Raw genomic sequence first — 26,756 nt, 5'->3', positions numbered from 1 at the left:
TCCCACGTGATTCGGTGTGGAAGTTTTACACACTAATTAACAGTCAATCGGTGTGAAAAATGCATTGGGATCAATTGGTGTGAAAAACTCTCACACTTAATCATATGCGAGAGTTTTTTCATGTGAAAATATTTTCATATGAACCAAACATACCCAAGTGATACACATTATAGTTTATAATCTCATGCAGCAGGGATTGCATTTCTACATTTGCAGTCCCAAAGGTATAAAGCATCCATCTTAAAGATAGATACAAATAGGCGGTCCATCAAAAACAATTGAAACTAATCATCCAAATATTTCCTTAAGGAAAATTGTTTCATGCGTGTTGGACCGCATTTCTACATATGTGGTCCAAAAAGTGAAAAGCATTCATCTTAAAGATGGATGCAAGTAGGTGTTCTATCTAAAAACAATAGAAACTAACGATCTAAATGTTTTCTTACTAGAATTATTATTTTTAGTCTTTTAAATTTATTTATTTATTCATATTCATGATCTCCATATTAGAGATTAAAAGTCCTTAAAAATTAAGTCTTTAAATCCATCTCAAAAAATAGATTTATTAAGAGCCCACATTTCTACATATGCGGGCTTGGCCGCATAAAAACGGGGTCTTTTTCTTAACAGAATTGTTATTTTTAATTTTCGAAATTTATTTATTTTTTCATATTCATGATCTCCACGTTAGAGATTACACGTCCTTAAGAATTAGATCAAAAAATCCGTCTCAAAAATAGATTTTTAAGAGATGACTCATTTCTACATGGACTCATAGAAAATGTGTCCAATCCATGTAACATAATTTATATGGTCATTATAACTCCATGATGGTAAGATTATCAACTGCCCTAGATAGTGATGGAGGGAGAGTACGTATGTGAAATTCAGTTACTTGTAACCAGATCCATTTGGCTCAGTGAAAACTATTCCCTCCATCATCGTCCAACCCATTGATTGCATTTGATGAACTAAATGATGATACTTGTAACCATATCCATGTGGCTCCTATAGCTTTTTCCTAATGTAATCATTATCAACATTGATTTTCTTAATACTTTCTAGTCTTATAATCACATGGTATTAACTAATCTTTGAATCTCTCTTAAGATTTTCATCAATGCATGGTTCCTATAAGCCATTTTTTATGGCCCATATGATCATCATAATACCTGAATGGTTAAGTGGACGTGGGCTCGGAAGCGATTTAATCTGCCTAACCGGTAAACCGGCCAATTTAACCGCTCTAATCAAGCAAGTCCCATGCGATAAAATAAGTGTTAAAAAAATAAAAATGATACAAAAAAAAATTGTATTAAAATGTGAAAAGTATATAAAAAATGTGATTAAAACAAAACACACTCAAATAAAGTTAAAAATTAATAAAAAAACAAAAATAGATTTTAACAAATCGATTTATGCCAAAGGGTATTTTTAAAATTTTCTGAAAAAGATGGGAAAATATAAAAGTATCATTGACCAAATTTTTTTTTAATCTTTACCATAATGTAAAGGATATTAAAATAGGGCTTAAAAAATCGACTTGACCAACTCTTTTCTTCAAAAAAAATACAGAAAAAATTAAGTTATATATAATATAGGCCATTTTTTTTGTCAATTAAGTAGTAAATGGTGTATTGGTTAGTGGGTCTAATAATAGAGGACTTATTTAAAGTTCAATTCGGGTAGGTAATAATTTTTTTGAATCAACGATAACTTAAAAAGAAAAAACACAAAACGCTTAAAAAGAAAAACACATAGGGAGAATGCAAAACGCTTAACAGGAGCAAGTTCAAACCATGATTCACATGCAATTTAACCGTCAACCGTCAAAACTAACCAATAAACCATTCTAATATATGTGATATAAATTTGAAGTAGTACCATATCTAAAGTTTAAAAATATTGGTTGATCACCAAAACCGCCCAAAACTGGAACCGGCCACTAGCCGGTTCCAATCTAACCAGACAGTTAGCGGTTAGATTGGCCAATTTTACGAACACTCATATCAAGGATTAATTTAAAACAAAAAACAACAAAAGAAAAAAAAAAAAATTCATATGTGCTTTATTCGTGCTTGTTAAAAAAAAAAGTAAGGGTGAGGTTTGAAGTAAGATGCACCTCAAAACTATGCTGAAAATGCAGTTTCGGTGTCACAAAGCCTTGCGATGATATAAAAATCTATTGTTGCTTCCAATTATGAAATTTAAAGTAAAAACTGGAGATGATCAAGTAGATCTATAAACATTTAAAAATATTGAAAAAAGACTGTATATATTACGTGTTAGAAGATGAACTACTTTTAGGAATAGAAATCTCATTTTTTTGTCTATGAATCTCAAAGTCGAGATGATCAATTTGAGGATTTTGTAGCATAGGAATAACCTCATCTAGTGGGTTTTTTAGGTGAACCTTACTCGTACAGTATAAGACCCGTTTGGATAGGAGGAAATTAAGAATCTTAGATATTTGAAATATAAAGAAATCTATGAATTTTCAATATCAAGGATTTTTGTCATGGATTCCTCAAATTTCTTGTTTGGATAAACTATACAAAATTCATAGATTCCTTGCAATAACTTCTATGTCCATTATTTGCTAACAAAACTTATACAATTTAAAAAAAAAAAAAAAATTATATATTTTCTCACTCTAAAACTCAAAATTTAGGATAGTGTATCTATAAAAATTTTGAGATAGTTTCTCTATCTAAAATTTGATATGGTTTGTCTCTCTAAAATTTAATATATTTTCTATCTAAAATTTAAAATTTTAAATTATCTATCTAAAAATTTTGAGATAATTTCTCTCTCTAAAAATTTTAGGTGCTTTACTCTCTAAAATGTAATATAGTTTCTCTTTCAAAAATTTTAATATGCTCTCTCTCTAAAACTTGAAACTTGAGATAGTTCGCCTCTTCAATAAATTTGAGATAGTTAATCTCTCTAAACAATTTTAAGTAGTTTCTCTCTCTAAAATATGATATAGTTTTTCTTTCAAATTTTAAGATACTTTCTCTTTTTAAAAGCTAAAATTTGAGATAATTTCTCTTCAAAATTTTTTGCGATAATTCTTTTTCTAAAAATTTATGTGTACTCTCTCTCTAACATTTTATATAGTTACTCTCTTAAAACTTCAAGTTTGAGATAGTTTTCTCTTTAAAATTTTGAAATAGTTTCTCTATTTAAAATTTGATATAGTGTCTCTCTAAATTTGGATATACTTTCTCTCTCTAAAGTTTAAAATTTGAGATACTTTCTCTCTCTAAAACTTAAATTTTGAGATAGTTTCTCTCTCTAAAAATTTCATATGCTTTCGCTATTTAAAATTTGATATAGTTTACTAAAATTTTAATATACTTTCTCTCTCTAAAACATAAATTTTGTGATAGTTTATCTCTCCAAAAATTTTGAGATAATTTCTATCTCTGAAATTTTTTAGGTAGTTTCTCTCTCTAAAATTTGATATAATTTCTTTTTCTAAAATTTTAATATATTTTTTCTTTCTAAAATTCAAAATTCGAGATAGGTTCTCTCTAAAACTCAAAATTCGAGATAGTTTCTTTCCCTAAAAAACGAGATTTTCTCTGTCTAAATTTTTTTGCCCATTTCTCTTTCTAAAATTTATAATAGTTTCTCACTAAAAGTTTAAGAATACTTTCTCGCTGTATAATTTTAATAATACTTTCTCTCTCTAAAACTTAAGATTTGATATACTTTCTCTCTCTAAATTTTTTTGATATAGTTTCTATTCCTAAAACTTTTTAGGTACTCTTTCAAAAATTTGATATAGTTTCTCTCTCTAAAAATTAAAATATTAGATTGTTTCTCTCTCTAAAATTTTTGAAATAGTTTATCTCTCTAAAAAATTGAGATAGTTTATCTCTCTAAAAATTTGCGTATATCTCTAAAATATGATAGTTTCTCTCTAAAACTTAAAATTTAAGATAGTTTCTCTCTCTAAAATTTTAAATAGTTTATCTCTCTAAAGTTTTTGATACTTTCTCTTTCTAAAATTTTGACATACTTTCTCTCCCTAAAATTTTAACATACTCTCTCTAAAAGTTAAAATTTGAGATAGTTTCTCTCTCTAAAATTTTGAGATAGTTCACCATTCTATAAAAATTTGGTATTTTCTCTCTCTTTCAAATTTTAACAATTTTCTCTCTCTAAAATTTTAACAACTTTCTCTCTCTAAAGTTTTAACATATTTTCTCTCTCTAAAAGTTAAAATTTAAGATAATTCTTCCCTCTAAAAATTTTGAGATATCAAATCCAAATAGTCCAACCAAAAAGGCAAAACCAGCGATCAAACCAGTTCGATGGAATAAGGTTCTGGTCATTGATTCCACTCGTCACAGCACCGATTGGGTCCAATTTTAATAGCTTTGGTCTATATAACGAATTTGAAGAATTCCAAGTGAAGTATTTTGGATGAATCAATTTTTTTAGTAGCAAATGGCTTCGAGTGTTCCACGAAACGTTAAAAAAAAAAATTCTTGTTGAGACAAAGAGAAAGGATCACCACGCATTAACTGCCGTATTTCATGAACGATCTTACCCTCAGTCGAGCATTTTTTTTTTTTTTGACAAAAAAGAAAAAAACTATGAGAAATTTGTAATTCCTACAAAAGAGAATAAGAAATTTCAGATCCTCTTACTCAAGACATGCACTTGGACCATTAAAAACAAAAACCCAAAGTTCCTCTCTCTCTCTCTCTCCGTGCTAAATAAAATTTCATTGAACATGAAAAGGACATACAAACAAACACAAATGACATGAACATATTGCACAACAGACTTACATCCAAACAATACAAGCACCTAATAAGATTACACACCCAATACTACATTCTTGCACACTTCTTCACACTCTAATCTTCTAAAACAAGTTATATAACTATAAACTCATCACCTATTTCTTCTGGGAAATAAATGTTGCAATCGCGTGATCAAAATCTCAGCGATGAAGTCCATGACTTTGAGAATTGCATTGTTCCATTTCCTTTTAATGGCCAGAACTGAATACCATCCTCCAAATCCAATCCCAAAGCCCAAGCCCGCACTAATCCAAAATTGCCGGACCTCTGGTGACCCGGTTCTCAAATCCCCAACATTGTTAGATATTGGACTATCACACTTCGTAGGAAGAGGAGGACCACAAAGATTTTCGTTTCCATAGTACGTTGAGGCATCATCGAATGTGCTCATGTGGCCCGCAAAAGGAATTGGACCTGACAAATTGTTGTAGGACAAGTTCAATGTGCCCAAATAATTCATAGATGACATGCTTAGAGGAATGCCACCAGAGAATAGATTGTTCGAGAGGTCCATCGATTCTAGCTCTTGCAATTGATTAATCTCTTGAGGAATCTTCCCAATCATGTCGTTTCCAGATAGGTTTAACACGCGCAAGCCTATCAATTTTGTCAATGATTCTGGAATTCTTCCCGAGAAATTATTTCTCGAAAGATCTATGCATGTCACAAGAGAGAGAAATTCGGTGTAATCCATCATTGACCCTTTTGCCACTATATCAATGCTCACCCTATAATAGAAGTTGTGCTTGCGATCGTAATTGTAATCAGCCATCTTCTCTGTAACTTTCATTGCTGTGAAGTTTGTGAAAATGTCAGGGATAGTGCCTGAGAGGCAATTTTCAGCAGCATCGAAAACTTGAAGCGAGTATAGACTTGACATAGTCTTAGGAATGGCCCCAATAAGCTTATTAGATCTCAGAGAGAGAACACGAAGTGAGGTAAGACTTTGGCCAATCCATGATGGTAAATTTCCCGCTAATTGATTGTCACCAAGATCCAAAACCTCTAGCTTGGTACAATTTTTTAATGATGATGGGATCTGCTCTGATAATGTATTGCCTCTCAACACTAATGTCCTCAAATTTTTCAAGTTTCCCATGGAAGTGGGAATAGGTCCCATCAATTTATTTCTAGAAAGATCAAGAGCCTCCAAAACCTTCATATTCCCTATGGAGTTGGGAATAAATCCTGAAATACTGTTATTTGAGAGATCCAAGATCGATAGATTTGGCACGACTTCTCCAATATTTTCTGGAATACAACCAGAAATTTGATTGTTTGAGAGATACATATATTGTAAATTAGGAAGCTTGGCATAAGTCTCAGATGTGTTCACCTGGTCATAGCATGCAACCTCTCGGATTGTCACTGTGCTCGTACAATGTTTCAAGAATCCTGGTAATAATTTCATGCTTTTGCAAATCTGACGGCGTAGATCAGTTGAGGAGCTGATATTTAACATTTCAATTTTTTGTCCAAAATGCAACCTAGTATTTCCAGAAAAGTTGCGGTAGTTGTATAGAAGTTGAAGTCCTTGAGGGTGAGACGCGGTATGTATTAATTGGCCTTGAAATCTATTTGAACTTAAATCCATACTAGTTATGGATTTAAGATTCCAAATCTCAGGAGGAAGAGATCCCATAAAATTGTTATAAGATAGGTCTAAATCCATAAGCATGAAAAGATTTCCTATGGAGGGAGGGAGGGATCTTGTGAAGTGGTTTCTAGATAGATCCAAAACACTAAGCATGAAAAGGTTTCCTATGGAGGGAGGGAGGGATCCTGTGAGGTGGTTTCTAGATAGAAACAAAGTAATAAGCATGGAAAGGTTTCTTATGGAGGGAGGGAGGGATCCTATGAAGTTGTTTCCAAATAGACCTAAGTCAGTAAGCTTGGAAAGGTTTCCTATGGAGGGAGGGAGGGATCCTGTGAAGTGGTTTCCATCTAGCCATAATAGAATTAGCTTTGAAAGGTTTCCTATGGAGGGAGGGAGGGATCCCGTGAGATTGTTGTAACTTAGTGATAAATGAATTAGCTTGGAAAGGTTTCCTATGGAGGGAGGGAGGGATCCTGTGAAGTTGTTTCTAGATAGATATAAGTAAGTCAGCTTAGAAAGGTTTCCTATAGAGGGACGGAGGGATCCCGTGAGATTGTTGTCACCTAGTGATAAATAAGTTAGCTTGGAAAGGTTTTCTATGGAGGGAGGGAGGGATCCTATGAAGTTGTTTCCAGATAGATCTAAGTAAGTCAGCTTGGAAAGGTTTCTTATGGAGGGAGGGAGGGATCCTGTGAAGTGGTTTTTAAATAGACATAATTTAGTTAGCTTGGAAAGGTTTCCTATGGATGGAAGGGGGGATCCTGTGAAATTGTTGTCACTTAGCCATAATTGAGTTAGCTTGGAATGGTTTCCTATGGAGGGAGGGAGGGATCCTGTGAAGTGGTTATTGTATAGAGACAATGTACTAAGCATGAAAAGGTTTCCAATGGAGGGAGGGAGGGATCCCTTGAGATTATTGCCATAGAGTTGAAGTTCTTGAAGCCTCGTCAGATTTTGAAGTTCAGCAGGAATAGGTCCTTGAAAGTAATTACGACTAAGGTTGAGGACTTGGAGGTTTTCCAGACTGGAAACCATTTGAATGGGGATTCCACCACTTACTTCATTTTCAGACAAATCAAGAAGTACCAAGTTTTTGCACTGGGAAACAAAGGCTGGGAAATCTACCAAAGCATTGCTATATAGGTAGAGGTGAGTAAGAGACTCCATACCTGTAAACCTTGACCAGTCAGTAGAGTTCAAATTGTTCCTACCAAGGTCTAAATGCCATACCTTTTGCAGATTACCCAGCTGATAAGGGATGGGGCCACTAAGATCATTTACACTTAGAGAAATGAAGCGAAGCTCAATGAGATTGCCAATCTCTTCAGGTACCGACCCCGTAAACCGATTGTCTCCCAAATCCAAGAAACTGAGTTTCGAAAGGGAGCCGATACTCTTCGGGATTTTCCCTTGTAAAAAATAGTTCATGCTGAGATTCAAGCCGGTCAAATGGGGCAACAAGAAGAAGTTCAATTGATTGAGAGTCCCTTCCAAATCAAAATTTGGGAGGTTAACCTCGACTACACTTCCGTCATCGTTGCATTTGATGCCAATCCAACTACAATGGCTGGTGGAGTTGTTGGTTTTAAGAAACCATGGAACCAAAGCGTGATTTTTCAGACTAGTTTTCCAGTTCAGCAATGCTTCAGCTTCTAAATCAACTGTTGACAAAACAGAGGATTGAATCGAAAGAGCTAAAATGAAGGGGTAGAAGAAGAAAAAAGATGGAGATCTCACCACCATTCCCATTTTCATGGCATGCAAAACTTCACGCAATTTGCTTGAGTAATTGCTTGAGATTGGGTTTGACATTTATAGAGTTTTGGTGGAGGAAGTGTGGACCACAGAATCACTCTCTCTCAACTAATATTTGCCACCGAGTGAAACTCCAATGGAATTGGGCAACATTTCATGCGGTAGTCTTTGGACTGTGGAATTTGGCAGTGAAAATGGATTCCGTATAAAAAGAGTAAAAAAATGTTAGCGATAATGTGTAAAAATAGCAGGAACTTTATACGTGTCATGATTATAAGTTTTTCATAGACAATGAATTTGATTGAAGAGTAGTAATATTTTTTATTTTTCTATTATTTAAACGAACGGCCACTACTTACACCAAATATCTCCTCTCTCTCTCTCTCTTTTAAGTTAATAATCTATCTCTCTTTCTTAGAGGCTCCCATCATCATTTGGTGAGAGATTTTGACAGCTGGAGTTGCTTTAGAAGTCTTGTTTTTCAAAAACTTAAAAAATAAATAAAGTAAAATACAAATCAAAATAGATGTTTATGGGGTGTGGATTTAAATGGGACCGTAAAATCATTGGATAAAGTTAAAAAAAAGAAAAAAAAGAGAAAAAAAATACGCTTTAAGGGCAGAGTCAAGCTAGAACCCATCCCATTTGGGAACTAATTCGGTCCTCATCAATTTCTTATCTAAATCGATGGCTCAGATCAAAAATGGCTCATAAATTTCTTATCTTTGTCCCACCGCTAGAGGGTCTCATCGTCATTTGGTGAAAGACTTTGACAGCAACTACAGTGCATAGCGGTAGAAGTCATTGGCTTTGGAGGTCTTGCTTTTCGTAGTCATTGGCTTTGGCTTTGGCTTTTTGTAGAAATAAGAGATGAAGTCTTACTTTTTGTCATCCATTCTATTTTTTCTTATGATGCGACTTCTCCGTCTTTGCACCATCCCCAACTTCACGCAAACGTCTTTTTTGTCTCTCTCTTTAACAGTTTAACCTCATAAAGAATTTCTCTTTCTCTCTCTCTTTATCTTTTCCCTCTCTCTCTAAGTTGTAACGCAAGGAATATGTCTTGAAAGTTGCATAATATAAGAAGAAAAAGAGCGCACAAGATAATATAAAGGGTGTGGTTTCCATAAGGTTGCAACCTTAAGCAAGCGTACTTCTAAATTTTATCATAATTTTCCTATAAAAAAAAATCTAAAGATTATCTCAAAATCTATTTTCATCACTAATTATAAAATTTTAAACTTTACAAAATAGTTAAAATCAAATAGATTTATAAATATTTGAAAATCTTGAAAATTGACAGTCTAAATAATTTCTAAGACTCAAAATCTTTTTTTTTCTTTTTTTTTTCATATTCATATATCTCGATGTCAAGATTATCAATTAGAGGATTTTTCGACTTTAAAAACAACCTTGTCCAATAGATTTTTGAAGTGCATATTTAATTCTACATTTTAAGATTTCGAGCTTTTTCCTAATATAAATCTCAATATTGAACATAATGGGCGGGTGCTCCACACTCTCTCTCACTGTTTGTTTAAGTCGTGTTATATTTTTGCATTTATTCTATCTACTTAATCCTCATTCTATCTCCCTTCCCTTCAAAAGTTATTATCACCCTCTCTCTCTCTCAACCACGTCATTCCTAATCGTTGTAATCTAACAACTAAGAGCCTCTCTCTCTCTCTCTCTCTCTAAATTTTCTTATCTTTATTACTTTGTGGCTTAGTCAAAGAGGTTATGAAAGTCATGCTTTCTTGTGGCATGGCATGAAGACGTATTTGCTTTGGAAGTCATGCTTTTTCCTGGAAATTGTGTGAGTGGGAGTGGGCTTTTCTGCAACGGCACGTTTGGTCGTGCGTAAATATTTTTTCAACAAAAATATGTAAATACTTTTAAAATAAAATATTTTTGTAAAATTTCTTTTCTCCATGCTTCGTAACAAGTTTAAAAAGTATTGTGTGATGAATTTCATATATTTGGTAACTTGATTTAAATAAATTTCATAAACATATATTTATATTAATATTATTTTATAAATATATACATATATTGCTTTATATTTACAATAATGTTCACATTATAGAACATGTTATAATTGTATTCAATAAATTTTGGACACTTATAAACCATTATTTTTTACATGGATCATTTTTTTAATAAGCATACTTATGTCATTAAGAAAGGTGTGACATCACCCATGTGGAATACAATAGTGGCATTTAATACTCCATGTGGGTGATGTCACAACCCTCTTAATAACCAAAATTATCCTTAGTAAAAAATATTGTATTATTAAAATTTGTTCAGTACAATTATAAAATACTCTATAGTGTGACCACCTTAACATAATCTAAATGTTAAGGTGCTCATACTATTGTACTCAACAAGATTTGGACACTTATATATATTTGTTTAGTACATGAAGTTTTTTTTAGTGATGATATTTTTTATCATTAGAAGAGAAGTGCATCATCAACATTGGGTGTGACATCATCTACATTGAGCATTAAATATCACTAGCATGCTCTATGTGGATGACGTAGTACCCCTCCTAATTACAAAAGGGAAAGCTTTCTATGCTCCCCCTACAGCATAAAAATTATATCCTCCCCTTTATCCAACAGTCCATTTTTTAATGGAGGGCTAGCTAAGATTACCCCAATCACAATCACATCTCTACACTATTTTACTTTTAGTTTTTTTTCTATAAATTATTTTGATGCAAAATTTTGGAGGTTCATTCCTCTATTAAACTTGCACTAACGAAATACATAAAAAAATAATTTTAATGAAATAAAATGAGTAAAATACCCTTAAGGGGTATTTTGGTCATTATTTTTTATCAAAAAATTATTGCTAATATTTTTTATAGGTGCACCCCAATAATAAGATGGCACGTACCAAATTTTATATTCAAAAAATTTTAAAAATAAAATACTTTGAGACGTTGGATCTAAGATCAAACGGCGAGTAGCTCTTTTGATAAAAAATGGACAGCTGGATGGTAGGGGAAAGATAAAACTTCTATACTATAGGGGGAGCATAGGAAGTTTTCCCATTACCAAAAGTACCCTTATGAACAAAATACTCCATGTACAAAACAAGAGTATAAAAATGTTTAAAATTTGTTGAATACAATGATCAATTAGTCTATAGCGTGAGCACCTTAACATAACCATGTATTTTATATTAAATATTAATGGAATATAATTTATATATTAAGTATATTATTTAATATAAAATAAGATACTATATAAGGAAAAAGTTTAAATATGGTTGCAACCTTAAAATGTAGAATTAAAGATGCACCTCAAAAATCTATTGGAAAAAGGTTGTTTTAATGTTGAAAAGCCCTCTAATTAGATGATTGAATATGCAAGAAAAAAATAATTTGAGTTCCAAAAATAGTGCGTCTTGCAACACATTATTTAGACCATCCATTTTCAAGATTTTCATATATTTATAGATCTACTTGATTTTAACCATTTTTAAAGTTTAAAATTTTATAATTAGATATAAAAATAGATTTTCAGATAATCTTAATAATCTTTTACACCAAAATTACACTAAAATTTGGTGGTGCACCTTAATTGGATTGTTTAAGGTTGCAACCTTATAGAAACCACACCCATTATATAACATCAATTATATTGTAAATAGTTATTAGTGGAACCTGAGAAATACTTCCCCAAGGGTTGAGGTAATTTTTATAGTAAAATGAGAAATACTTCCCCAAGGGTTGAGGTAATTTTTACAGTAAAATGTTTTACCCAAAAAATGGAACCAGAACGATCAACATGACATGGGGGCGGAAGCGGTTATTTGGTACTAACCAATAAACCAAACTAACCGAGAAAGTCCTGAGCAATCAAAAAATTGTTAAAAAAATAAAAAATACAAAAAGAAATATCTATGAAAAGTATATTTAACGCATGATTAACTAAAGCACATCAAAATAAAGTTAAAAATTAATGAAAAAGATGGATTTTAAATAATCGATATATGCCCAAAGTATTTTTAAAAAAATTCAGAAAAGATGGAAACTGTAAAAAATAAGTATTGATGGTCAAAACAATTTTCAATATTTGCCAAAACGATAGAAAATATTAAAAAATGCATTACAAATACAATCCCTTAATTTTTAAGATTTTATATAAAAGAAGGGATTGCTTAAAAAGGTCACAACTATTCCTACTCATTAGATGTCAAATTGAATGGTTTGGGATGAGCTACGAAGTTTGAGAACTATTTTTTGGATCTTGTGCCTATTCAATGACTCTTACAACAACCCATTTTGAAATTTAAAAGACATGAATGATTGTGACATCTTTATGTAAAAAAACAACCTCTTTGTAAACAATCCTTTTATATAGTTATTTTTGAACTTTTTTAAAATACCCAGCCGGTTTATCAAAATCAACCTAAACCGGAACCGGCCTGTTCTTTTTTTAACCGTCTGATTTTTCCGGCACTGATTTGACTATATGTTGTATTTTCATGCGTTTTCTTCTCTTACCAAACATGTGTACGTCAAATTTACCGTGAAATTATTTCCCAAAGAATAATTTTACACCAACCCAATGTGCCCTAAGAAAACGAATCCCTTCCTCTCTAAATGCCGAGTGCAAGATCTAACCATTATAATCAATTACGTATGAACTAATATTTATGAAAACGTTGAACCAAACTGGAACCAACTGTTTCGGATCGGAACCCAGTCCTGTTCCGCCAAAATACAAGGGACTTGTTAACAGGCCGGTTCTCTGGATGGCAAATCTGGATCACTGATCTATTTTTCAAACAGTGGTCCAAACCCGAAGCAAGGGTTGATACAGGTTCCTCCTACTGCTCCCTATTTATCATACATCAATAGCATGTATGCTTTGGATTATATCTAAGGATGAGGTTTCTATAAGGTTGCTACCTTAAACGATCCAATTAAGGCGCACCTCCAAATTTTACCGTAACATGTAATTTTAGTGAAAAAGATTATTAAGATTATCTAAAAATTTATTTTTATATATAATTATAAACTTTTAAACTTAAAAAATGATTAAAATCAAGTAAATCTATAAACATATGAAAATCTTGAAAATGGACCGTCTAGATAATGTATTGCAAGATGCACTATTTTTGCGACTCAAAAGTTTATTTTTTATTTTTATATTCAGACATCTCGATGTCGAGACGATCAATTAGAAATTTTTGTAACATTAAAACAACCTTTTCCGCTGGAGTTTTGACATCACCCACATGGAGCACACTGGTGATATTGAATGCTCTATGCAGATGATATCACACCCCATATAGATAATGTCACTTCTCGCCTAATGACCAAAAATATCTTTACATTTTAATTCTAATTTCAAAACAGCGAAATACATAACTTCATGATTTCCTATTGACCTTAATTGAATATTTGGTATGTAATATATCTATATATAAGGATACATTGGAAAGGAATAAAGAAAAAATAAGGATTTCATCAAAGTTAAAAAATAATATTGATGTTTGAAATGAATGTGCGGAGTTAATTAATTTAAAATTTAATGTAGAGTAATAATACAAAACCTGCAATTGAATTTCCATGGATTCACTTATTCCAGACAATCCAACAGTGGACAGACATATCTATGTTTTGATCAAGTGTTATCCAAACAGCAGACAACCCCCAAAGACAGACCAATTCCAAGAGTTGTCAATTCCAGTATTAACCTATCCCCGGGAGAATCTAATCCAGGTAGCCAAACAGACCCTAAACTTTTTCCTCTATCTAATTTTATCAATCTATCTATCTCTCTCTTCCGTAGAGGGTCCCATCGTCATTTGATGAAAGACTTTGATGGCAACTGCAGTGCACAACAACATGAGTCATTGGCTTTGGAAGTTTTGCTTTTTATAGAAATAGGATAAGTCTTGCTTTTGTCACATTCCATCCATTCCACTTTTATTAATGATGCGGCTTCTCAATCTTCGCAGCATCCCTAATCCCAGACACATCTTTTTTCTCACTTTAATTAAGGAGTCTCTCTCTCTCTCTTCTCTTCTGGGTTAAAGTACTCAGCCCTAGTCAAAACGATTTACTTGGATAAGTCTGAATAACTTGCCAGAGTCCCGCTCTCTTTCTTTATCTTTTTTTTTAAATAAAAACAAATTTGTTACATATGGTAAAAGTGCCACTTTTTATTGTTAAGCCGCACATGGGCGTGTTGGTTATTGTTTCTGATGTAAATGAGGATCCACTCGCGTGGAAGCAAATTTTTTTGCGCATCTGATTTAAGTAGGAGGTTTTATGTGAAATGTGGGTTGGAACTACACTGGAGTAAAAATTATGACCACAAATGGGATACATTATTTAATAATGATATAATATAGATACATGTAGATTTGTTACATACAGGGGTACTTTCCATTTGTATCTCTATAATATATGTGTGACTAGTGCAGCTCAAGAGACTAAGCCGCACACTACCAAGTTCTCTTACTCTCCTCCTTTCTCCATCCACCGTCAAAACCGTAGATGATGAACCAGTGATAGTTTATGCTTGAAAAGGATTCAATGACCATATGGATCAAAATCTACAAGCCCTAAGCTAAAGAACTTCCTGCCCTTTCTATTTTAAGGGTCAGTGGGGGATAACTACAAAGACTGAATTGCATATCAATTTCAGAGATCAGAGAATACAAATATGGTGAACTTGATCAAATAAGCAGGGACATAGTAAAAAAGAACTTCAAAAAGTAATAATACTTAGCAGAGAGTCTTAGAGAGCAAGTGGAGAAAGGAAGTAAAAGAAACTAAGCCTGAAAATCAGGAACTAAAATGAGTTTAAAATCTTTTTTCATATTCATCTTAAGAGATAACACCAATAGAGACTGCAAGATTTGAGAATTTTTATCAGAGATCCTCCCTCTCTCCCCCACACACCCACATTTTGGCCATGACCCCACACACTATGTACACTGCCTCATGCAACCCCCCCATTCTCTCTCTCTCTCTCATGGCCATGACCCCACACACTATGTTCAAATAATATGTACAAGCACAGCCATACAAATCTCTCACATAAGTCATATGCATGCTCTCTCTCTCTCTCTCTCTGATACACAAAGTGCAGCTATACAAATCTCTCACAGAAGTCATACACAAGCTCTCTCTCTCCCTCCCCATCTCTTTCTCTCTCTCAAAAAAAAAAACACAAACAAACACAGAACACAACCAAACGACAATGAAGAAGATGACGGAAACAAGTGAGAAACATTAAAAACAAGAGAAACAGATATCTTACTCTCTGAGAGGAAGGCTTCCAACAACTGACTCGAGAACACCTTCCCTCACTCATACCCCCACCACCTTCCTCTTTGTTCCCATATCTCTCCTACTCCACCCCTTTACCCGGGCCCACCTCACTCCGGCCCCCATTTTTGGGCCCCAAACCTACAGGCCTCCATAGTTTCACCACAGGCCTTGAAATCCCATTTTGCCCCAAACCACTCTTCTTAGTAGTTACTTGAGCCCCACCAAGAACCACAGATATCGACCCAATGAGGACCTCACATCTCTCATCATTATCTCTATGCACCATACTCTCATCCTTCCGCAACCCCTCGTCGCCTCTACACACTGCTTTCTCGTCCATACATGACCGATTGTCATCTCCATGCCGAACCCTCTCATTCATAAATGAAACCATGTTGTTTCCATGCCCAATCCTCTCATCCATACTTGACCCATCTTTTTCATGCACCGCTCTGTCATCCATACTCGAGCCCTCATCACTTCCATGCATCACCCTCTCCTCCATACATGATCCCTCCTCTCCATGCACTGCACCCTTGTCCCTACATGACCCCTCATAGCTTCTGCATGCCACCTTCCTGTCCATGCATGTCCCCTCTTTACTTCTGTGCACAGCCCTGTCATCCACAAAAAACCCCTCACTGCTCCTACACACCCCCCTCTTGTCTGTACACAACCCCTCATGATCAGGCTTGACCTTTGGGGCCCACACCAAGTGGCCACAAGATGGGGGGTGGGGCCCTTGAGTAGCCTCTGAACCTTGGCCCGGCCCTCGATATGGGGCGACGAGGTGGGGCCACCTGATGCCTTTCCAGGCCATTGACCACCTAGTAGGCTCCATTGTCCATGTCAGCCTGTGTGTGGGCACCGCCTTCTGCATCAGCATCTGTGCCAGACTCATTCGTCAAATCTGACAGAGATGGTAGGCCCGGATTGGTGGTGGAGCCGGGACTGGAGGAAGAGATCATACCGAGGGGATCGGTGGAGCCTTCCTCAGAGAAGCCCTCTGCCACCTTGTCAATGTCAGCCTGGTCCTTGGCTTTGAGCTCTCTCTGTCTTAGTTTCTTCAGCCGCTTCTTTTCCAAGATCTCGGCTTGCCTGTCCAATCAAAACATGGGAAGAATGAGGGTGTGGTTCACACACACACACAGATTGGAGTGGTTGTGTAGAAGCAAAACTAAGAATTCATAAAAAGGGAAATAATCTCAAAAAGAGCATGGGGAGATAAGTTGCTACTCATGCAAGGGCATGCTCACATGGTTTGTAAGATTATAGAGAGGTGAAATGGGACAGAAAGAAGCAAAGCAGAGAGAACATAGAGGCGGAGAAAGAGAGAGAGCACTAGCTTATATCCAAAAAAGGTGTCAAGCTCAAACTATATCTTTTATCTTAGAATCTTTACCCACTCGAACGGTTAAGAAAGAGCAATATCGATAAATTCTGCATTTCAAAAAAAAATATATATATATATATATATATATATATATATATATATATGGGAAAATCTGAGATCAGCCCTCTAGCTGACAGCTACAGCAAACACCCAATAGCCCAGAGTGAATCTAGACCGATTTAATGGTCACGACAGCATTTCGTGTTTTCATTTTAATTTTTGTTTTCACAAATCCAAAACACTTGAAATTTGGAGCATCTATTATTAAAAAATAAGTGAATCTAATAAAAATATATAAAACATAATTCATAAATACTCAATAGACCAAAATACCCCTAAAAATTTTAGGGGCATTTTGGTCAATTTTTTTTTTTTTGAATAATTGTTTTAATATTTTAATTAGGTGCATCTTGATGAGAAGCGTGGACATCCCAAATTTCATGTGCTTTGGATTTGTACAAAAAACGTTAAGGGCATATATCTTCTAAATTAGTGTAGGTTAAGGGCATATATCCTCTAAATTAGTGTGTCCCTCCGACTGGCTAACATGGGAAACCAATGTTTTTTTTTTTTTTTGGCCTATATCCTCTAAATTAGTGATTCCCTCTGACTCTATTTTCAATAGTATTACTGGTGGCTAACCTGGGAAACTGATGGCAACTTCACAAGTATTACTTGTGGCTAACATGGAAACACATTTACACTCTTCAATTCAAAAAAATTTCTCTTTTTCCATCGGAAGCACAAATCTCCATCAATATTATCCATCTAAAAACAAAATAAGCGATAGTACCAACCATAATAAATAAAGCATAAAACACATACACTATAAGAGCACAAAATAAACAAGAATACCAATAGAAGGAAATAAAGCCTAAAACACTCTCTACTGATAATTTACCCAAAAATAATATCACGTTCAGATACTGTTCTAGATTTGATCAGAGATCTTGCATGAATAAACGGTAAATGAAAAATGAAAAATAAAAAAAGCTTAAAGCAGAGATTTACAGAGCTACTGATGTTACATGAAAAATCAAAGCATCACAGAGCGAGCATTAAAATCAGAGCACCATAGAGAAACAAGAGCACATAAGAGACAGAAACCCAAATCGATAGAAACCAAAACAAGTGAAAAAGAAACCAAAAATCAATCATTTACGGATAATTTACCCAAAAATAAAAAATTGATCTAAAAAATCTTTTGCAACAACCCATCAATCCAAATCCCTTTTGGATTGATTAGAAAAATTAAAAACGACAAAAAAAACATACCTAAAATAGCAACGGCTTAAAATAGTGTGGACATAATGATACGAGAGAGTTGATGAGGGCCACAAACCAACTTGGGGATAGAGGGATTCGCAGAAAGAGAGCGGGGTGTGAGCTCTATCTAGGAGAGAATATAGAGGTATGAGAGCCCTAGTGCGTAAAGAGAGAGTGCAGGGGTGTGAGAGCCCTAGAAAGATTGAGGTGGTCGGGATGAGAGAGAACACAGGAGAGAGAGGCATGAGAGAGGACTTGGGCATTTCACGGGGGCACGAAACTTTTTTTTTTTTTTTTGTGAATAAAGGTGGGAAGACAATAAGTAAAAAGGAAGCTCCTTTTTTTTTTTTTTCTTTTTTTTTAATATCAAACACAAAACATGGAGAGTAAGATGTAACTTTCAACTTCTAGAAACTAACATTCTGATATCAAACACGCCAAATGCAACATCAGACACTTCATATGTGAATCTCAATAAATACCTCAGTGAAACAATTTATCTTTCTACAAAAAGTTCCAATCAATTCCATCCGTCAGATGTGACATCGGGCAGGGCAGTTCATGGTGTATCTTGTCTCTGAAAGAAGAAAAATTTTGGAAAAATTACACCCATCCCACTTTAACAAATGGACCTGGTTTCTATGTGGTTAAGCCCGCGTATCTAGAAATGCGAGCCTCTTAATAAATATATTTTTAAAAAAATAAATAAATTTTAAAAATTAAAAATAATAATTTTAATAAGAACACATTAGGACGGTTAGTTTCTATTATTTTTAGATGGAACACTTGCTTGCATCCATTTTAAAGATGGATGATTTACACTTTCTGGACCGCAATGTAGAAATGCGGTCCAGCTTGTATGAAACAATTTTTCTATATAAAATTTAATATCTATAAATAATAATTCTAATAAGTATTTAGAAGAACATTACGGAAATATATATATATATATATATATATATATATATATATATATATATGAAAAGTCTTCCCAATGCCTATAGGAAAAAATGAACAGTGATTTCGCCTACCCTCATCACCGTCCAAAGTTCATAGCACGATCACGATAGTCTGGTAGTGTTTCATTTTTTTTTTTTTTTTTCTACAAATTGGAATGACCTAAATTTTGAACTTGTGTACATCTTAGTAAGGCGTACCTAATAAAAATATAAAAAATAATAATTCGCTAAAAAACAATTAGCCAAAATACCTCTGAAACGTTTCGAGGGTATTTTGATTAATGTTTTTCATGTAAAATATTTTTTTGATATTTTTTCGTAGAATCGTTTATATTTTATGAATACACACTTCAATTTTCAGGTCATTCGGATTTGTATCAAAAATGAAAAATGAAAAATGAAACACTACAGAACAATCGTGACCGTGCGATGACTTTGGACGGTCAAGAGGTTAAACGAAATCACTGTTCATTTTCATCTTTAGGCGTTTTGTAGTACCTTCCATATATATATATATATATATATATATATATAAGGCGCAGTTGGCACACGGATGCATTCGTAGGTGTAGAGGGTTCAAAAAAAAATTCAAGATCGAATATCAAAATTACAGCAGCATTCCAGAGAAACTGTCCTGAAGCACAAACCATTGAGCCCTTTCAATCTGTTCGATGGTGGGGTCATCACTCCTGAAGCATCAACCGTGAAAAAGGCTATGTATGAATAAATAAATAAATATACATATAAATATATATATATATAAGAGCAATAACTCTTGCTGTTTTAGCACAATGGCAGTGTTTTTTTTTCTAAGAAGAGCGTAAAGAGAGAGAGAGAGAGAGAGAGAGAGAGAGCATAGGCAGAAGCCAGTGGTTCCTGACCACCCACCAAAATCTTCACTGTTGCCAACAGAAAAACTTCTTTAAAAACAGTGAAAGTTACCTCAAGAAAGTAACGAAAAAACAAAAGAAAATAAAATTAAACTGGAGTATGCAATGCCCTGGTATAAGAACCCAAAAATGAAAAGAAAGACAATGGAAAAAAGAAAAGCAAAAGAAATGACACTATGCCAAACAAACATGAAGTTGGGTACCTCAGGACTTCAGATCTCCTATATAGAATTCATCAACCATGTCAAAGACTCTTGTAGCATGCTGTGGCCTGAAAAATCAACAAAGATAGCAAAACCAATCACTAAAGAACAGAGGGAAGATAAGATGCATTAACAAATCAACTTAATAAAAGATATCAGTGAAGAGTTTTCTCCGATAAACACATGCGCACCGCTCGCGCTCAACTTTATGTGTGCGCCTCACGTGAAAACCATGTCGTTTTTCTGCACGCATTTGTGGCGGCTTGTGCACAATTGTGACCTCGAACCCGTGCTCTTGTGCTGACTACCCAAGCCTTTTACCGTCACACCAAGTGACGACCCTACATATATATATATACATAGAAGAAAACAATGAAGGAAAACAAGAAAGGGAACAATAAAATAAGCAAACAGTTCCGAGGCATAGTTAAAATAGGTCGACCACTTTTTTGGATGTTTTCTTAAAAAACAGTTCTGTTTTTTCTGTTTTTGAACAATAACTAGATTTCACTGCTTCAAAAAAGTTTTGCAACTGTATTTGTCATTTTACAATCAAGAATTTCTTCACAGAAATTCAAAACCAAAACGCATGTATGCACATAATTCACATCACCAAGACTCTTAGGAGTATACCCCTTGTTTCATTCTATGATCTGTATGCTGCGTATTTCCATTGATACAACTGGTCACTAAGATAGAAGACTTCAAAACTCCTGATTGGCATTGGAATCAGCCAGCTCTATAGGTTCCCTCCACATGTCTAAGCTATAACTTGAAAAATTAGCAATTTCTTCAAGTATATTTATTAACGATCAAGGGCATTTATCCTCTCCATTAGCCCAGGTGATCACAGAGGCAAAATCCCCTTCACAGATAACTACTCCATTCAGGCGTCAAATTTCTAAGGCCCATTATAGGGTCCAAGCCTCAGACTCTACCGAATTGCACGATGCAAGGGCCCGGGGTAAGTTAGAATATACTAATCTGGCCATCTCTCACAAGCCCTCCAGTGCCAGCCTCAATGGGTTGGCCTTTTAAGCTCTAGTCAAAAATTTAGCTTAAAAACCCTGTGGGGGCACCAGTCAGTTGCTAGACCTTCCTTCTCTCTTGCAGTTTCCATTTGCAATTTCCAACCAGCTATTCTCGAAATTATTCATTGTGCATCCCAAAATTGCGGTTTAGCCTCCTTAAAGTGACCATCGCTTAATTTTTCTTCTAGCCACTTCTAGCTCACGGTCGTTGAAGCACCTACCATAGCACTAAAGTCAGCTGTAAGACTACATGTAGAGTCAGCCTCTGAAGGATAACACCTGCCTTAGGGAGCAGTGGTGTATAACACTGCTGCAATAATGCCTCAAGTGAGATTGGAGTAACCCAAGACAATGCAATCGAGTCTAGAACAGAGGCCCAGAGCTTGTTATTGAAGAATGTAAGCATAAATGGTTTATCTATTCAGACCTCTCTCTGCACATTACACAAATAATTTTTTTTGAGTAGACACATGACACAAATAATAGAAATAATCCTACCTACCTCCGCTCCTAATGTGCCAGTAGTTAACACCTTATTGATTGTGGCTAGCCATACAAGCCACTGTGTTTTAGGAGGGCAGGGATATGCCACACCTTAGTGGCCACAGAATATGCTTCAGGACCTCGACCAAGTAATTGGTACGTAGATTTTACAGAGAAATCTCCCTCAATATCCAGCACCCAAAGAGAGTCCTCTTTCCTAGGATTAAGGAAGAGCTGCTGCAGCTTTGATAGCAGACTTAGGAGCACATCCACGTCTTTCTCCATCAATGGCCTCCTAAGTCATGGAGTCCATGCAGCCTGATATTCAAAACATGGGAGCAGTTCTGCATTTGGATTTGAGGCAATCATAGAAAAGGTACTCCACCTGAATAGATGGGTGTCTAAGACAGGTCTAAACACCACCTAACCTTCTTCCCATCCCCAGCTCGAACTCTGATATTCTGCATAACCTCCTCCTGTCACTTATTCATTTCATTCCACGCACTTGATAAAATTCCCCTATTAGTCTACATTTTCAAGAAGCAATCATCGACACTCTTGCCATATTTACTCAACCATCCTCAACCATTTAGACAATTCTCCGGATTCCCAGACACCCTTTACTCTTTGGGAGACACTGAGCCACAACGAGAATGACTCATGTTCAGGATCACCCTTGTTCAACTCATCCTGAAAATATTTGGCTTGCCCTTTCCTCTTCAGACCAATTCCTCTCACCTATTTGAATCTAGTGGGGGAGAACAAGGTGCAAGCTGGGAAAACCCAAGATTTAGGAGTCAGGGGTCGGCATATTAGGAAATGGGTGCTAAGTTTGTGCCTCCTAGGCGCAAAAAATACAAGAAGTGCTACTCCTTTAGAGAATCAGATTTACTCTCTCTGTATCTGAGAATGCAAAATCTTCTGGTGACGAACCTGATAGGCTCTGGTTTAACAAATCTCACGTATCTTATAAATCAAGCTTTCTTTCAAAAGACAAAATCACACCTCCCCAACTTGTTACATGTGCAGCAGAGAGAGGAAACAAGACCATGGCTCCATAATTCTCTATGATATATATATATAATGGAGAGAGAGAGAGATGGCCTTCAACATAATTGAGAGACTCGGTTTGTGAGGGGGAGTGATCTAAGAAAGTGACACATAAAAATTAAGAAATGTACCCATAAAATCTTTCAGTAGTGTCGTCTCCTGCATGTGCTAGTATCGCATCACCTCCTAGATGCTCCTCCACATAGGATGTAACATCATAGACCAGCAATAAAACCTCAAAGTTATTTATTACTGATACAAGATCAATGAATATAACTAAGAGAGAGAGAGTTTGGCCCCCCAGGGGAGAGAGAGAGAGAGAGACAGACAGAGACAGAGACAGAGAGAGACACCGACAGAGACACATATACGGGGAGAGAAAGAGAGAGAGAGGCGAATATCTTAAATTTCAAATGACATCAGTTTGAACCTCATCTTTTACATTGATCCAACAGTCTTTCCTCGTGCTATGCAAAGCAACCTCAGCTTTTGTGTAGCTCCTGGGACCCTGATAAGTAGGACCAATGAGTCCATTTGGTGTAGCAATTAAACCATATGGTTATTGAACTCTATCTATTGGTATTTGGTAATTAAATGTGTAGTTTGAATAGACTTCTTTCTTCTTTATCCAAAACGATATACTTTAGTGGAGATGGTTGGTTGAGTAACTTGAGATTTACCTGCCTGAGAAAAAAGGTTGAACAGTACTTGCAATCAAAGAAAATAGCAATCAAAGGACCAAATATGTAATTAACATTTTATAGGAAACTTGGGAAACTGAGGGAGCTACCAGGCTTGATAACAAGATGAATAAGGAAAACAGCTCCCAACAACACTCCCAAAACCAAGGCCACCAGAATGGTCACCATTCCTCAGATCCAGATCCCTAAGTTGGTCATAAATATTAACAATATATCAATATGCATTATGAATGTCGACTGCCATAAACCTCCTACGTAAGCAGTTATCCATCAAAAGAACTAAAAAGAAAAAAAAAGTCACATGTACAAGAACCTTTAACTACAACTAATTTAGGATATCCATAGGTACTGAGTACAATAGAAGAGTAATCATCTAGATCAATATGTCATCCGGTCTACCTCTTTTAAAAAGAATATTCATTAAATTTTAAACAAAATTTATAAATTATGCGCATGTGAAATACGAAAAGTGGGGCAAGAAACACCAACAAGATAGTAGGGGGGTGATCCTCACGATTCATGAGATAGAACATCTCTATCAATTTCCTCAGTGGCAACCGTGTTGGTCTCTGCATTATCATCCTCCAGATATCAGATGCATCATCTAATGATGAAGTAATTCCAAATGGAAACACATATAAACATCATAGAATCATATAAATACTCCAAGTTAATCTTATTGTCCAACTGATATACTCTAACTGTGTTTGCAACTCCTTGGATTCTACATGGGACCACACTCGTGGATTTGATTAGAAGAAGTTACATCATGATCATATAAATCTATGCATATTGATCACAATGGAAAAATGGGTTCTTAATTCCATATAACATAGTTTCTTAGAGGGCCCAACTACAGATTTCTCCAGGCCTAGCAAGAATCAGAACAGTAGGCAACTTACTAGCCTTGGTCTTACCTACCTAGCTTGCTAGCTAGAAAGCTTCTCCATATACATGAAGCAAGGTCATGAACTCAATTTCTTGGGGAAGTGTTTGGTGGAAAGCTTGGTACTAAGAAAATTTCCAAATTCTATGGACATGAAGCAAGCCAATTAGATCAGTTTCTTCATGTATTGGTTGAGTTAGCATGCTCAAATGTATGTATATAAACATTTGCATATGTGTCTCAATGAAAATTATGTTTTTCCACCCCCATCTAAAATTATGTATAATCCAATAGTAGCAAAAGCAATGACCATCGATTAAACCCAGTCATCTTTGCCATCTGGAAAATGTCACCCCTTAAACTATGATGTCAATTGCTTAAAACCTTAAGAACTTGATTAGCATTTTATTCTTCCAAGTTTCGAGAAATCCAGTTGACTTAAATATGATGTCAAAGTCACTCATAACTAGTGCATTGCTCTAAACTCTCATGCTACATTTACGTGAATGCATTTATATCAAAAATGAAAAAACACCAGAATGCTATACTACATTAATCATTCTCACGTTTACATGGAAAGCCTACATTGTAGAAATTTCCTAAAAGCCATGAACCCCAAGTGTAGAATTCATCAAAACTTAGCTATAAATTTTCTACTCCAATAATGGACGACTAGAAGGATCATGTTTATACATTGTTTTGTTACACATCAACCACTGTTCGAGGATTTCAGAAAAAAAATTATAAATATCAAACACAAAGTACTTACTTTCATAAGAAACCTTGATATCAATTGTATTAAATTCGAAGAAGGAAATTAGGATCTGCAATCCTGAAACATCAGAGCTATTATAATTAAATATTTAATTCATAATCCAAAAAAAGCCTAATTTCCATTGTAGCAATGTCTGGAAGCTATAAGATATAAATAAAACCCTTGAACCCAACGAACCCAAATTATCCAAATACGCAAACCAATCTTTTTCTCTTTCTTTTTCTTTAAACCAATATCCAATATTGGCCCCATTTGTACATTTCTCTTAACAAAATCCTCTGACACAAACTTCTAAATACTAATCAACTAACAACAACAATAACAGAAATCAAAATGAAACAAATGAGAAGCTTTTCAGACCAAAAATTGCGTAGGGAGCATTATTAAGAGGAGTTACAGAGAGAGAGATTCATGAAAGAAAAATATTGGATTTAGATTATTATTTTTTGACAATTTTTTATTGTTAAAGATAGGATTTGGATTTATGAACTCTAGAACAAGAGATAGAGAAGCAGAACCCACCAGAAAGGGGAGAGATGATCAATACGTACACGAGCTTCTCAAGCTCAATCAATGGCGACCTAGACGCCTCAAAAGTTTCCCGAATGCTAAAACGCTTCTTTCTCTCTCTAATCTGAATAGGCAAAAGTTTCCCGAATGCTGATACGCCTCTCTCTCTCTCATTCTGTAAATCTGAATAAGCAAGTAACAATGGGAGGTGTACTCAGAAGAGATGACACTCCTCAGCCGTTTGATTTTTTATCTGACGGATTGTCATTTGTAACCACACTGTATTGAAGTGACGTTCTCTCTTGTAAATCCTAGACCCCGTGATGCCATATGGTCTCAGAGTATGAACTTTGAAATATAAAGGCAAAATTACATAAGCCAAACCAAAATCAATTATTCATTCAACTTACCCCCACTTAAAACTTTTTTACTATTTTTTTTTTTTAATCCATATTTCCTAACAAATAACCCCTACTTAAAAAAAATGAAATCTAAGACAATAATACCCCTTTTTTTTTACTGACGAACCTATTTCTACTCTCGCTCCCTCTCTCCACCGGCACTCTCTCTTCACGATTTACCCACCTATTTCTATTCTCGCTCTCTCTCTTCACTGGCACTCTCTTTCTTCACAATTTACCTACCTATTTATACTCTGGTTCTCTCTTCATTAGTACACTCTCTCTCTTCATGATTTACCCGCTGTTATCAGTCCGGCGTTCGTATACTGCAGTCTGACGATTAGGAAGGACAATCTGGCATTTTTATGGGGCACTCTAGCGTTTCATCTCACTGGAACTGCCTCGGTCCGACGTTCTGAGGGTCAGTCTGGCATTTTGGGAGGTCAGTCCAACATGTTTAATGTGCAGTCCAGTATTTATGCACTAGAACTGCCCTGTCTGGTGTTCTAAGGGGCAGTCCGACGATTAGGGGTGTCAGTCCGGCATTCGTATATGGCGGTTCAGCATTGGGGAAGGGCAATCCGACGTTTTATGGGGCAGCCCGGAGTTTCATCTCACTAGAACTGCCACGGTCCAGTGTTCTGAGGGTCAGTCCGATATTTTGAGAGGTCAATCCGACATGTTTAAGGTGCAGTCCGGCATTTATGTCACTGGAACTGCCCTAGTCTGATGT

At 35.2% G+C, this 26,756-nt stretch overlaps 1 protein-coding gene and 1 long non-coding RNA gene across 6 annotated transcripts in view; both read right to left on the bottom strand.

Annotated features, from left to right (window-relative positions):
- Positions 1–4,724: 4,724 nt before the first annotated feature.
- Positions 4,725–26,756, bottom strand: part of LOC110007818 (uncharacterized) — a 36,173-nt gene continuing 14,141 nt past the window's right edge. Inside the window, exon 2 of one of the 2 annotated variants that reach the window (XM_088871300.1) lies at positions 4,725–8,078. In XM_088871300.1, the coding sequence (XP_088727426.1) occupies positions 4,912–7,845 (2,934 nt within the window). In that variant the 5' untranslated portion in view covers positions 7,846–8,078 and the 3' untranslated portion in view covers positions 4,725–4,911. Of the gene's footprint in view, positions 8,315–26,756 lie in introns of those variants that run through there. The other variant, XM_020671377.2, reaches the window with a different exon arrangement.
- On the bottom strand, positions 15,000–25,954 carry LOC148781419 (uncharacterized). Of its 4 annotated transcripts, none has more exons than XR_016058956.1 (8): positions 25,635–25,954; positions 25,107–25,169; positions 23,941–24,020; positions 23,541–23,636; positions 20,187–20,254; positions 19,705–19,782; positions 18,617–18,711; positions 15,000–16,573 (listed from the first exon to the last, which is right to left on the bottom strand). It is a non-coding gene; the product is annotated as an uncharacterized LOC148781419 (long non-coding RNA). The 4 variants fall into 4 exon arrangements; XR_016058955.1 differs by having other exon boundaries at positions 19,741–19,782; XR_016058957.1 differs by lacking the exon at positions 19,705–19,782.

Source organism: Amborella trichopoda, chromosome 7, assembly GCF_054954075.1.
Source record: "Amborella trichopoda isolate Santa Cruz 75 chromosome 7, AtrichopodaSantaCruz75HAP2 v2.0, whole genome shotgun sequence".
NCBI lineage: Eukaryota > Viridiplantae > Streptophyta > Magnoliopsida > Amborellales > Amborellaceae > Amborella > Amborella trichopoda.
The sequence above is the reverse complement of the archived record's forward strand: the minus strand, read 5'-3'. Positions and strand labels throughout refer to the sequence as shown.